The sequence below is a fragment of the Meleagris gallopavo genome, chromosome 3 (genome assembly GCF_905368555.1).
Source record: "Meleagris gallopavo chromosome 3, MGAL_WU_HG_1.1, whole genome shotgun sequence".
NCBI classification, from domain to species: Eukaryota; Metazoa; Chordata; class Aves; order Galliformes; family Phasianidae; genus Meleagris; species Meleagris gallopavo.
In genome coordinates this window covers 87,255,084-87,270,408 of record NC_139406.1, presented here as the reverse complement: position 1 = coordinate 87,270,408, position 15,325 = coordinate 87,255,084, and the positions used below count along the sequence as shown (strand labels likewise).

Genomic DNA, 15,325 nt, shown 5'->3' with positions numbered 1-15,325 from the left:
ATCCTCTGACTGTGACCTTCCAACCAATTCTTTATCCACTGAATAGTTTAGCCTTGAATTTTTTTCTTTAGCTGCATTGTTTAACATGCATTGCGTATTGCTGTGTTGATCCTACTTAGAGACAGTATTTGGCATTGCTTTTTTTTCTATTTTTCTATTACTGTTTTGTGTCCACTCTATCGTTATGATACACAGTGAGCGTGACTGCATTTTGCTTCCAGTGAATTGTGTAGTTTAACCCCTGTGGCTATGACTAATTTATTTAAAATGGGTTTGGAATATGTTGACAGCACAGAAACTCTTACCTGATTGTTTTGGGTTTTTTTCTGATACATGTAGAGACATTCACTCCAGCAGTCTCATTTCTGAGAATGCAAGTGTCTGTGTGCTTTGCTGTTTGTATGTGTGCTAGGTACAATGTTAGCATTTGCATCATTTTGTCAATGTTGCCTATTTTGCATGCCCTTTTAAAATAAAAAAGTGTCAGCTCAAATTAACTGCACTAGATCTGTTAGCTCATTAAAGCTGCTAAGTCTTATCTGGATCTGTTTTGCTACAAAACGCATTGGCAGGTTTCTCAAAGTAAATTGCTTAGTCTTTTCCTTTAAATAAGAAAACAGCCTCAATTTTATGTGAATGGAACAATTTTTATTCATGTTCTGGCAAAAGCAAATCAGTCAAGGAAAAAAAATGTCATTCTTGAACAACAAACAGTGAGGGCTTTTAGTTGTTGATGTCTAATGCAGATAGAGTGCCTCCAGCCCTAAGTTTCATACTTAGATGGCAAACTGTGAAGATATTAAGCACCATTTTTTAACTTGAAGGAATAATTGTTTACATTACACCTGGGCAATTCTGTCTTCAGTCATCTACTGTTAGTTATCCCATCGTGGGAGAACTTTTCACCTCTCACTTTGATCTATGAACTGCTTTGGAATACCTTTTCAGTTTTAGAATGTTTAGATAAAAGTAGCATGCATGTTGTTATTATCCTTTGAGAATGTGATTAGATTGAGTAGCTCAAAGCTTTTTGATGAGTGGACCAAAACAATATTATTTATCATAGCTTTATTGTCTTACCAGCTCAGAAAATATGTTCTCTAAACTTGTAGCTTTTGGAATATTATTATCAGACTCAATTTTCATTACAAATAAAGTTTTGAGGATGAAAAGTGAACAAAAAAATCTAAAAGGCAAAGAAATAATGTAATAGTAAATGTCTTTTTATCTGTTCACATAATTTCATGGAGACCTGTTCATACATGTACAAATATGCCAAGATTCAAAGTGGCTGAAGTTGTTTACAAGAGCTTGTGCACTAGAGGTTTCACCCATATCAATGAAAGCTGTTAATCTCATTAGTTCACCTAAGTGAGCTACAAAGCTGTCTAGTTTTCTACCTGTTGGTATGTTCTGTGTTAATGAGTTTGAGTGCACTATTGCACCATCAGTGAAATGGTGCTATTTCTGCATTGTTCTCTAAACCTGATCCTGCACTTTTCGTTGGGTGCCATTTTATTGTCTAATTCTGGTAAATGGTTAATAGTCCTGTATTAACTTCTTGCCTGAAGTTCATAGTCACAATTTAGAAATCTTCATGTTTGCTTTCAGATTTTTCTTTTCTACTAGGAGCCTTAAATAACAGACTAACTAGATGATGGAAATTGCTTATGCATCTGATCACTTATATAATTCTTCCCAGCAACTCTGCTGTCCCTGTTTTGAGATAAAGGAGTGGAAATACAGGCATCTTTGATTTAGGCAGTGGCACAAAAATATTTTTTTTGTGTGTGGCTTTTATGTTTATAATGTTCAAGAAATATTATAGTCACTTGAGTAGACACGTTTGATGTCAACAATTTCTAGAGTAAGCTATCAGTGAGACAAAACTTCTCGAAGTTATACATTTTAGTGCATGTGAGAAAAGCAGTACTGAAACTTCTGGCTTAATGACATTTCTCTATTGTTGGTGTTCATAGAGTTGGGTGGAGAATTTTGTTGAGGCTCTTGGAACCTTCCAGTTAAAATATCCTTTCTTATTTCGGACACAGAGGTTAGAATAGGTGGCCAAAAATAGTAAAGACTTTTGACAGCAAGTTCTTTATTTTTTATCCTCTTGCTGAATGCATATGGGTTTTTCCCCACCCTTTTTTTCCCACTGTTAAACTTTTGTCATTCCAACTTCTAATTGCTTTTGTTTCTCCACTGCTTCTGGGATTTTTTTTCTATTGTTTTCATCTATCATCTTTTTCATTTCTTGCAAAGTTTATCAGTGTATGGATATCTGTTATCTGGATATATTACTAATAATAAAAATATGTTTTCACTTTGTACTGAATTTGGCTGGGATGGAATTAGTTTTCTTCAAGTGACTCATAATGTGCTATGCTTTTGATATATGACCAAAATAATGCTGTTGACACACTAGTGTTTTAGCTAGTGCTAAAATATACTAAACTTAAATATTGAGATGCTATATATTGATATTTTGTGTGATATTCTTTACTGAGAGGAACGTAAGTGTATTGAGCTGAAGTTAAACTATCAGGAAAGTTTTCCAAATAATAAAACATGTTGCTCTTTTTTATAGATCCCTAAGGGAAGTAATGAAACACTTAGCATATTGGAGGTTTAAAACTGCAATGGATAAACAACTATAAAACTGTATTGAAGCAACAATATCTGTTGGTCTGAGAAGTAATTGAAATAATTTCTCACTGAAATGGTCCTTTCCCTTTTTCAGGAGTCATCAAGCCTTACTGGTTGCTGAATTCCTCTGTGCAGTTAATATGCTTCTTTAATACGTAATGATTACCTTCACCTCACAATCATAGAATTGTTACTGTTGGAAGGGATTTTTAAGGTCATCTACTTCAACTCCCTGCAATGAACTTCTCTGAGGATCCTGCTAGATCAGGTTCCTCAGAGACCCATCCAGCTCTTGCTTACAAATGCTCCAAACATCTACTCAGTAAACTTTATTTAATACAGGGTTTATCTGCCTAAGTAGGTTGCTTTGATTTAAGCAGTTATGTAAACACTTACTTTTGTTTTTGTTTGGTTAAGCTAAATTGGAGTTTCTTACTAATGGGTTGGTGGGAGATACCATCCGTTCTTTTTGTCCTAAGACAAAGTTGGATGAGTTGAGAAATGTTTCTGAATAGGTAAATAAAAAGGAGATGCTAGAGTTCCTGCACTGCAATGCAATGGTTTGGGGATTTTGACTTTTCCTGGATTGGATCAGTTCCCCAGCTCCTGCCTCTGCACTCAATTGTTTAGAGAAAACAAGAGAACGAGATTAATTTAACCAGCCTCCCCTTTCCACTCTGCAGCTTATGTGAATCTCTGGGAGTTATAGGAGTGGATGTTTGATGTCTGGAAATGGGATTTGGATGGAAGATAGATTGCAGCAGTGGACAGCCCACCTCTCTTCTCTGGAGTAAATTACTTCACACTAACTAAAAGGATTTTTAATTTTGGTTAAAGAAGTGCCTTTGTCAATACAGAGAAACTTGCAACAGTTCCAGTACACAATTTAAAAAAAATTAAGTCAAAAAGTACAACTTTTTAAGTTAAAAAGTAAGCATACTCAGGCAACTTAAGAAATTATCCTTAAGAAGTTATATTTCTGCTGGAACAGTATAATAGACTTTGTAAGTGCTTCTGATCTGTTAAAATTAACTTCTGGTGATTCATCAGATTTTATTGCAACAGTCTAGTTATTCTTTTAGACCTTTTCAAGAGAGTCATAGAGAATTTGGAGCCTTCAGAATTCTTAAAAATGACACTTCAGCCTTAGTTTTAAACTTCTTTACCATCAACTGGATTCTCATTTACATGAATTCTCTTTGCAAGTAGTGTGCCAGTCTCTGCAAGAAAAACAATTACATGTATTCATTTTGACTGCCTACTATACTCTTACTGCTATGAAATATCAGTATGTTCTAGGGAAAAAAACAATAATTTTAATGAAGATTAGTTTAAAAACATGCCAATTAGGGATGTGTTGCTGTGCCTGTGAAACACAGTCCAATTATGAAAGCAGACAGCAGTACTTTTCAATTAAAGACTTAAACAGAAGCAAAGGACAGGTGAACAGCCTGGTTCAACAGGACTTTGAAACTATTGGTTCATTTGGTGTTGTCAGTTTTCCTCATCAGCACAGCCATGACCGCTCCTTAAATGCGTTAAAAAATTGGGGCACTGCGTTGTGTTCCTTGCACAAACACAGAGAGAATTTAACATGCCTCTTGCTAGGTAAGGAAGGTCAGTCTATTTGTCTGTTGAGTCAGAGTGCTGTCAAAGTGCTGAGCTGACTGCTTAGCAAGGGAGATGCAAAGTGAGGCAGTTTATCTAAATAAATCTGTTTATGAGCAAGCAAAGATTCGTACGATTTGGAGAAACCTTGCTTAGCTACTTTGAGTTGCGTAGACTTCATTTGTTCCTAAATCATCTCAAAATCACTGCTGGATGCTTTTTCAATGCAATAAGAATAGTAGCAGGTGAATGTGTGAAAAGATCAAAGACTGTTGTGAAAGATCAAGACTGATTTTGACTCTCTAATCTCTAGTGAGAACTATAATTTCTGCAAGGAAGATGTCTAAATGACTGTGATAGAAAGCTATCCTGTATTATGGAAAGGCAATGCCCTGTAGTCACAGCTGAAGCTCATCTATTTCATAAAAACATACTTTTGTCTCCCTCTGTTCTTTTTCTAAAAGACCACCTAGTTCAGGTTGGTTTTGTTTGGTTGTTTTTTTATGTGGAGAGAGTTCAGGAAGAAAGCAGCTGTCATTAGGAAGTAAGATGTTTTTGCTTGGTGATGTGATGGAGAGTGGTTTGATATTTTTATGTCTCTTTCAGGTTACATGCAGAATGCAGCATAGTTGTGCTTGTACAAAAATGTATTGGTCATACATGCGGCCTCTGGTCCTTACCAACAAACAGCTTCTGGAAGATGCTTGTTCCTCTCAGAAGGAGGGAGAATAGGCTTCAGTGTGGATTAGTGAGTGGATTTTGAAGTTAAGTACCAGAACTTGACTTTACGTAGAGAGGAAGGAAGGCTTTGTGTTTTGCATGTATCATTTGAATGTTGATCATGTTCATACAAATATTCAGCACTAGTTCAAGATGTATCATAGATAAATCAGGTGTATTTTCTCTCTTACTTGCTTTTGGCCAAATCTGTGTGCCGGGTTTTCTGTATTACAGGGGTCTGCACTCAGTGCCTTCCTAGCACCTATGCATGAGCTGATTCTAGTCCTGATAATAGATTTTTCTCAGCTTGAAGGTGGAAGCTGAGATGCAAGTCTTTGCTTGAAGTATTTACCAGCTTTGTATTTATTATGTATTATGTAAAAATCGCTTCTTAATAAAATTTCTGGAGTTTGTTTTATAGGCAGGGAATTACAGTCAGCTATGTTTATTGTAATAGATCTGTTCTAGTACTTTTCCTCATTGACCCTTGATCAAACTGAATCAATTAGCAAACTGCTCTGCCTAATAGAAGCGTAATTAGGAAAGAAAAGCAGCAAGTAATATTTGTTAGCTTGTTAAGGTTGTAGTTTTCATTAGTGTTGATGAACCAACAAACTCAACTGACACAACTCTGTCGCTCAACTGACTTGACTCTGTCCTTCTCTTACTAATTTTTATTTTAAAAAACAACAATAACAAAAACAAAGTAGAATCCTAGTATTCTAAAGTTTATAGAGTTACAACTTAAACGTGAAAAGATCAGTCCAAAAAGTCTCCTGGTCTCTCTCATTACTCTCTCATTAAACGGACTCTTGCTTTTTAATGGTTAGGAAAGAAGACTAGGGAGTAGGGTGCTTGGAATCATGTTCCTATCATCGTTTCACTATGCTACCCTAAGCAAAATGGGGAAACTTCTGTTGTTATTATCACATCTTTTGCTTCAGTCAGTAGTTCTGGATTTTTCTTAGCTATAAACATGCAAAATGCCTTTTGTTCACAGGCATAGCAAATAATTTTCACTAAATTAATGCCCACTGAATGTGACAGTGTAATCAACTCAGTCAACTTCTGTATTTGTTGTTTAATAATACATAAATCAACCTCAGTGAAATACAGTTCAACAGGCAGCTTGCATGCTGATGTATTCTTTTCCTCTGTGAAGCAGGTAAGATTTTTGTGATCCACTCCTGCTGTGATATTTGTAAAGATGTATTCTTGGTAGTAAAGTAATGGAGGCGGTTTCATGAAGGAAACATGGGAAAAATACACTGTCAGTAAGCTGCCACGCACCCTTCATCCCACTGCACAAGAAGTGTCTGCCAGAATGGGGTTGTATCTTCATATTTAAATATCCCTTTGGAGTATTGCAGTGAAATGTTGCTGTTAGAATTACTCAGTTTCAATATCGGTCAATAAATTACAACTGTTCTAAGGAAGTAAATGGGGATATAATGAGATTCTTTGTGCTTATAAAGTAGTAATAATTTCCAGAACCGTTGAAATCTACAGTGAAAAATTGTTGTTGAGGAGAGCAATACATAAATGAATTTTTCTAATGCAGTCTAAACTAACTCCCACATACTTTCTTTCCTTCTAGTTTTGCATTTAGTTAGAGGAATTGCAAATTAGCCAAATGCTACTTACCTTGCTACCTGTGCTGCTTTAGTTTGTGCTTGTTCCATTTTTTTTTCTTTTTTTTTAAGAATTGCCTTTTGTCTCTATCTCCTTTTTTTTCCCCATGATTTTGGAACCAGAAGCTGAGCTGAGTATTAACAGATTACAAAATATTACTGAAATTAGAGCACAGCGATTTCCATGTAGCATCTCATGCTACTGCTTTTGCTATTTACATGTTATAAAGGACTGAACAAACTACAGCTTGTGCTGTTACTGATTTATTTTTATACATTGTGTTCTTATCCCAGCACAGCAGCTACAGCCTTCTGTGCATATACACTGCATACTCTGGAGATTGTGTCAGCTGCTTTAGATTCAGAAAAAAAAAAAAAAAAAGTCTGAAATTCAGTGGGTTCATTTATAATTTTCTTTCTTCAGTTTTGAGCTTTCTTTACTCATTACCTCTGGAATATTTGTATAATATCCTAATTTGTCATGAGAGTTTCTCTAGCCTGTATTTCCAATCATTTCATCTAATACAAGGAATGTTTTGAGTATAAACTTGAACCACTCTTTTTAAAATTCGAATCCTTTATTTATAAGCACTTCTAGAAACAAATCTCAGTAAGGAATTCCTAATTTGCTCTAAGGAGAAAGAACCTCAAGAAAGAACTGAGCTGATCACATATGTGTTATTTCAGATGAGTGTTTTGTAGACATTGTTACTTTCTAGGTAGCAGGTCCAAAAGTTACCCAGTTTAAGAATAGGAATGCATTCTGAACAGCAGAAGACAGAGGGTCATTTAAAAGTGCAGACCTTCAAAAGGCAAAGTTAAAGCTCAAGAGTTAGACTGAACCAAATAAACTATTTTGAACCTTGGTGTTCAATGCTGAAAAAGAGAAGTATGTTTCTGTCTATTGATTCATTGTAATGGTTGGGGGAAAAAGCCTAACCCGAAGAGGTTGTACAAACATTTTCCATTAAATATGATGGGTAGTGAATCAAGTACAAGGATGAATAATCCTGAAGTCACTGGGATGTGACTTCAAGGAGAAAAATGATTTGTTCTTTAATGATTAAATCATAAGAAGTTGTTCCAGGTTTGTAGAATTTTCACAAAAATCCACAATAATATTAAGATAATTTAGGAACAGAAATGTTTCTGTGAGTCTAACTTTTGTTATTAGTTTATTTCTACTTCCTTTATTTGTATCGTTATCACATTTTTTATTAATGAAAGCAAAAAAATAATTCCCTTTAGGGATTCATGCAGCACACCTGGTTTAAATAATATGCAGTATTTTCTATAGTAGCATTCATTTTCTTCTGTAGTGTTCATAACTATTACCTGCATTTCTTTTGCATGTAGTTATATATATATTTTCTTTGATGTTTGCTCTTTAGGTAATGATTCTGACGTTGACCTTGACAGGAAGGAAGATGAGCGAGAAAAAACTCCAAAGAGGCCCAGAGTACAGAAAACAGAGAAAACTCCATCGACTAAGGAGACTGAGCAGGTTCCAGGGGCTAAAAATCCTATAATAAGTGTGGTTTTGACAGCCCATGAAGCTATTCCAGGTATTCAGAATCACCGATTAGTTAATCAAATTTTTTTTTTGTTTATCTTGACACCATATAAAAGAGAAATTGGTCTATACTGAAATGCTTAGGGTACATGCTATCTGAAAAATCAAGTATTTAGTTATTTGGTCATTTTGATGTAGAATCTCTGTGTCTGGCATCAGGATCATTGTAGAGCTACTTTATAGGTTACATATATGCTGGGAAAAGACTTTGTGGACCTGAATGTATTTATCCGCATTAACGTGAGCTATGTTGAGTCTGTGAGGGGTTTTAAAGAAGAAAAGGAAATATCATCGAACAAGAAAAAAAAAAAAGTATTTTTCTCTGATTGTATCTTTATTTCAGCTCTTGACTCTTTATATATTTATGATAAATATAAATTTGATTATGAAAACACAAACAGCTTAGTGTATATAGAACTTGATACTTATGTTTACAAATAGATTGATAGGAAATTTATATTTCAAAATCACATGAAGTTTCTATTCAGTAGTTAAAAGGTTCTTCATCTGTAATTTTGCGTAGAGCCTTTGCATTGTAGGATTTTGAAATAATTTCAAACTTAGACTTGTATTTGCCTGTTGATATAAACTTGGTACTTACCTGAATGACAAAATACCTTTTTAGCAGTTTTGTGCATTATTTTCAGTTTTGTAGCCTTTATTGTTCCCTTTGCTGTTGCTAATAGTTTTGAACAGTTGTTTTGCTTACACATCTCAGAACAATTAGAGTGTATTTATTTATTTTAATGTTGTGGGTTGGAAAATACCTGGATTTTTCACTAACCACAGTCCTGATCCTTTTGTTGGACGTGACCTTGAACTTGTTCTTACCTGTAGCTGAGCACTCATTTTCCCCACTGTCTCTGCCATCTATTTAGCTTCTTCCCACCACATTCAGCTTCTTCTTCCATCCTGGCCCAATCCCCTCACTGCCACATTGAAGGCTCCCTTTTATGCCTTCTGGTGCTTTGTCCAAACAGAAACTGTTGGTAAAGGGACTCATGTAGTTGTTGGTTACTGGATTTATACGTGAACAGTCGCCAAACAGAACTTCTGGGGAAGAGCTGTAATTTGGCTCTTCTCTGTCCAGGTGCTAAATTTTATGAACATTGTAACAATTTTTGTCTTTGAGAACTCCACCTTTCTGTTAGTAAGTAAACAATTTTTTCAAGAGGGAAAGAAAAGACATGATAGGTAATGCTATCAAAGCCCCATTTTCATAGGAAACTAGCCTAACGAGGTAAATACCGAGAATAAAAATAATATACAAAGCATGTGAAGACAGAAAGGAAATGAATATTTAGGGATGTCTGTTACCTTAATTACTACCTGGTAATTTTTTCTTTAACGTGAAGTTTTTGTTTTCTTCTTTCTATGCTTTTTAAATTATGCAGAATGTTAAATAAGTTCAATTTGGGAGCAGTTGGTGCACAGGAGGTTTCATTCAAAAGTCTGTAATGGATTGAAGAGAATGACAGTTAAATGTGGATTTGAAGCTGTTTTTGACTATCTTTTCATTTACTTGATTGACAGTTAGTAATCTAGTAATTTGGAAGGTCCCAGGTAGAATATATAAAATAAAAAGGTAATTGCTATTATAGCAGTTATGAATTATCATCCAGAATTTGCAAATGCTGAAAGCTTAGAAGATATTTTTAGCATTTTTAAATTCTGGTTGTGGTTATGGTCAATGATTCTGTGTCCAGGTGGAGGCTCATAATGAGCAATGTCCCCTAGGGGATCCATCTTGGGACCAGTACTCTATAACATTCTTATCAGTGACATAGATGATGGGATTGAGTGCACCCTCAGCAAGTTTGCTGATGACACCAAGCTGAGTGGTGTGGTTGATACAGCAGAAGGAAGGGATGCCATTCAGAGGGACCTTGAGAAACTCAAAAGATGTGCTTTTGTGAACCTAATGATGTTCACCAGAGCAAAGTGCAAGATTTTGCACATGGGTCAGGGTAATCCCAGATATGTATATAAACTAGGAGAAGAACTCCTTGAGAGTAGTCCTACTGAGAAAGACATAGGGTCCTGATTGATGGAAAACTTAACATGAGTTGGCAGTGTGTGCTTGCAGCCTCGAAGGCCAATGGTATCCTGGGTGCCATCAGAAGAAGGGTTGGCCAGCAGGGAGAGGGAGGTGATTGTCCCTCTTACTCTGTCCCATCTGGAGTACTGCATCCAAGTCTGGGGCTCCCGGCACAGGAAGGGTATGGAACTTTTAGAGAGGGTCCAGAGGAGGGCTATGAAGATGATCAGAGGGCTGGAGCACTCTCCTATAAGACAGGCTGAAGGAGTTAGGCTTGTTCAACCTGGAAAAGAGAAGGCTGCAGGGAGACCTCATTGCAGCATTCCAATATTTAAGGAGAATTTATAAACAAGAGGGAAATTAACTTTTTACCTGGATAGATTATTTCTTTCTAGATGGAACAAGAAGGATTTTAATTTCATTCTATTATTAACGGAGCAAACACTCTTTGAATGTTTTTGCTTTTTATTCATGTGTTTAATTTTGTGAATACTTATATTCTTGCTGTTAGCATATATATAATGTGTTGATTATGTCTTTGTAGGCTCCTATGTCTTTGTAAAATTATTTGGTTCGTACTTGGCTTCTATTTAGGTGCATTAAAATGAGATTAAATACAAATGTACTATCCAGGAAAAAGGAAATAAAGTGAAATATACTGAATTTCAGTTTTACATGAAGTTATTAAGTTCATTTTTTAATTCAAAGATATTTTCATGTGCAGCCTTACTTGCTTCTCTATTGTCTGTATATCTTAGAACAGTCTTTATTTATAGGTCCAGCAATACTTTTTTTCCTAGGGGCTATCTATTACTACATATTTAATGCATTGTTTTCTCTTCATTACTCAGTATATGGTCCTTGCTTACTGTTTGTTTTTCTGTATCAGCCCTGGAATTAATTTTTATTATCTTCAGATATTTTTCTGAAGTACTTGTTAGTTGAATACGAGAATTTCACAACTATATATATATACTTGTAATATATATGTTAATAAATAAATAAGTATACATATTACCACTTAGAAACTTAGTAATATTCTCATTTAAAACACGAGTAGATAAATTACAGTTTGACTGTGAAATTAAAAGGGAGGGGATCAATCAATAATGAATGCTTGGTTTGATATACTTGAGATTTCTCTTTGCACTGTAAATTAATATTTATGTGATTATCTTCAGTGCTAAATGCTAGTGGATGCTAAAGTGGATACTTGACATTGAATATTTTCCATCCAATTGTTTAGGGAAGGGAAAAGAAAAGGAAAAAAAAAAGTTAAATAATCTCAATCACGTCTCAAAATGTCCTAATTCTGCCTCTTTTAGTGAAAGCTCTATGGGATAGTATCTGATCTTTTTTGCATTAAACGAAGCCCTTTTACTTCTGTTTTTAATGGGGATTTATAAGTGCACATAGCATGTATTCTTTTGTTCTGAGTGGATGGCAGTTAGTCCCAAAACATAAGCAATAAAAATTTGTTCAAGGAAATTTTGTCTGGACTTTCAAATATAGACAAAACAGTGTCTTCTTCCCCAGCCTCATTTGTGGAACCGATTCAGCAGTTGATGTTTTCAATAGTATTATGAGACAGAAACTGATAATTAAAATTGAGTTTTGCAAACTTATTTTTTTAAAGATGGAAATAATTGGATATGGGATCTCATAGTAATAGGCATCAGGCACTTCTGTAATTCTGCAAAACCAATAATTCTGTCGTGTAATTTAAGTAGATCTTTGATGTGAATACTGATATCTTCTGGAATTGTACCCATCATCCTATGCACATGTACCTGTCATTGTATGCATATGAATTTAAAAATAGAAACTTGAATAGTTGAACCAGTAATTACTGAGTTTAATGTTTTATCGGGCAGTGTGACAGTAGGACAGATTTTAAAAAAGGTATATTTAGACTAGTCACGAGGAAGAAATTCTTTCCTATGAGAGTGGTGAGGAACTGAAACAGGTTGCACAAAGAAACTGTGTATGGCTCATTCCTGGAAGTTCTCACAGCCAAGTTGGATGGGGCTTTGGGCAACTTGATTTAATGGAAGTGGGGTTGGAAGTAGACAATTGTTAAATGCCCCTTCCAACCTAAAGCATTTAATGATTTACACTCATGTATTATAGATAATTCAGAATTTAGTCAAGTATTGTGAACAAACATATTTTATTCTTTCTTTTAGGAGCCACAAAAATTGTTCCAGTTGAGGCTGCTCCCCAAGAAAGTGAACCCAATACTCCAGAAACAGTGGTTCAAGACCCATCACACCGAAGAGGATATCAAGAATATGCAATTCAACAGACGCCCTATGAGCAGACAATGAAATCAAGCAGGTAATTTTGAAGTATTTATTGTTAATTCATACAAGATATTTCATTTTCATTAAAATGAATAGGGAAGCTTTGCATTCATATTTTCTGAGTCTTTTCAATAAAGGAACAGCTAAAAATACTCTATGCGTAGGTTGTAGAATTTAAAAAGCTGACAAAGAGTATCTCTTTATAATAAATACAGGTAATTATTTGTGTCTACTATGAATATCTATGAAATATTTGATACCAAGTTTCAATATTTTAAATACAGCTATTTTTGTTTCTTTTTAGGTTAGGTCCAACTCAACTGAAGATCTTTACATGTGAATACTGCAATAAGGTGTTCAAATTCAAACACTCCCTCCAAGCGCATTTGAGGATTCATACAAATGAAAAACCATACAAGTGTTCATACTGCAATTATGCCAGTGCAATCAAAGCCAATCTTAATGTTCACATGCGGAAACATACAGGGGAGAAATTTAGCTGTGACTATTGTACGTTCACATGTCTCAGCAAAGGCCATCTCAAAGTCCATATTGAAAGAGTTCACAAGAAAATAAAGCAGCATTGTCGCTTCTGCAAAAAGAAATACTCAGATGTTAAAAATTTGATCAAGCATATCAAGGAAACACATGACCTTCAAGATAAGAAGGTGAAAGATGTTTTTGACGAGCTTCGCTTGATGACAAGAGAGGGCAAAAGACAACTTCTTTATGACTGCCATATTTGTGAACGCAAATTTAAAAATGAACTCGATCGAGACCGTCACATGCTTGTCCATGGTGATGAAAGGCCCTTTGCTTGTGAGCTCTGTGGTCATGGAGCAACTAAATACCAAGCTCTTGAGCTTCATGTTCGCAAACACCCATTTGTCTATGTGTGTTCTGTGTGCCTGATGAAATTTGTCAGTTCTGTAAGACTCCGTGCTCACATCAAAGAAGTACATGCAGATTTGCAGGAAACTTCTGTTTTTAATAGTTCTATCAATCAAAGTTTCTGCCTGCTTGAGCCAGGAGGTGATATACAGCCAGAAGCACTTGGTGAACAGCTATCACAAACTGCAGATGAATTGACTATGATGAGTACTAATGCTGTTACCACACCATCTACTTGCACAGATGAATCGATAGCTGCAGATGTGAACCATAATGATCAGCATAATGGTGACTTAAAAACTAATTCCGTTTCTTCCTTAGAATGTGAAAATCCTCTGGTAGAGAACATAGGAGAGACTGTCTGTGAGGCATCAACAGAGACAGCAGTCACAAACATTCAATCCTGTGTAATGTCAGATTGCTTTCTGCTGAAAAATGGCACCTCTGCTCCTGATGAGTTAAAAGATTCTGCTGCACATGGAGAAGAATCTGATCACTGCAGTTCTGTAAATGAACAGGGTGAAGAAATTCAGCTTTTGTTCTCTGAGGATGCAAGTTTAAATGTGAGTCAAAACAGTGCAGTGACTGAGGATCTTTCAGTTTCTGAAGAGAAAAATCAGTCTGTTTCTTCTAGTGAATCAGAAACAAGCAATCCATCAGTTCAGAACTCAACAGGAACAACTGACCCTTTGCTAGCACCAGATGCTAATGCAGCCGTCAGTCCACAGGCAGCCTCTTCTGATGCAGATAAATCAGATAATCGGAGCGGAGCTGTTGCCTTTATGCAGATCTTGAATAGCTTACAGAAGAGACAAATGAACACAGAGTTGTGTGAGAGGATAAGGAAGGTTTATGGAGATTTGGAATGTGAATACTGTGGTAAGAAGCAGTACAAAGATGTGGGGGGTTTTGTTTCCTTTTTTTTTTTAATGTTATATGATGGACTGTCTTTCTCCTACTTCTCTGGTTTATAGTTTTTGGTAAATTTGTGTATCTTTGCATCAGTATTTTTTAGTTTGGTATGGACTGTGGAGTTCAGGGTAGTTTAACCTGGGCTGTATAAACAAAATGAAATGATTCAAATCCCCTCATAAAACAGTCATAGAATATAGTAAAGCAGAGCTTTGCCTTAATTGATTTTCTGTTGATTTGAAGTTTAATAGAACTGGATAGATTCTTTTTGCCTGTGTGCCTTACCCTACCTCAGAACTTTCACTGGGGCTGAGCAGAACAGACCTAATTGTCTGTGATGAGCATCAGCCAGTCTGGGTTTTAGCACCGAAGCTTCGTTATTGTCTTAGTGTAAAATTCAGTTTTTGTTGTAAAGCATGGAGTGATGTACAATCATACAAATTATGTACAATGGATACATTAGCTGATATTTTTTTAACCATTTTCTCTGACAATGAAAATTTTCATTATGTGGTTTAAGATCAGCACTATTCTGATTTTAATTGATTTTTGTATTTATTGAAGTGAGAAGACTATACATCCCCATTTATCCCAACTGCAATTTTTTTAGCTGACACAGCTGGAGTGAAATAATTGGGATTTTTCTCATAGTCTCCCTTTTTCAGAAGGGAAAGGAGTCAAAGTTTTTGATTTTAAATTGTTGGTTGTAAACACCATAAGATATGTTTTATTTATATGCGTTTTTCTTTTTTTGGTGCCATTGTGTCAAAAGAACTTTGAGGAAGGAGTAGAATGAAGGGAAGTACAAAAAAGATTTCCCACAATCTCTTCTACTGAGCAGCTGAACTCAGAATCTTCATTTAGAAGAGATACAAAGGACTTCCTCATTAGAAAAAAGATCATTTATAGGTAATGGAGTTGCACTTGCTGTTTCAGGATGTATGACAAACCTTTTTAGACAAAAACATTTTTGTAAACATTTTTGTTAGTAGACCCTTTA

The 15,325-nt window shown here is 35.4% G+C and overlaps 1 protein-coding gene across 1 annotated transcript in view; it reads left to right on the top strand.

Moving 5' to 3' along the window:
- ZFAT (zinc finger and AT-hook domain containing) overlaps positions 1 to 15,325 on the top strand; it is an 87,197-nt gene that overhangs the window by 21,381 nt on the left and 50,491 nt on the right. The window contains exons 4-6 of the mRNA XM_085221727.1: positions 8,000 to 8,173; positions 12,406 to 12,556; positions 12,827 to 14,292. Of these exons, the coding sequence (XP_085077853.1) occupies positions 8,000 to 8,173; positions 12,406 to 12,556; positions 12,827 to 14,292 (1,791 nt within the window). The remainder of the gene's footprint in view (positions 1 to 7,999; positions 8,174 to 12,405; positions 12,557 to 12,826; positions 14,293 to 15,325) is intronic.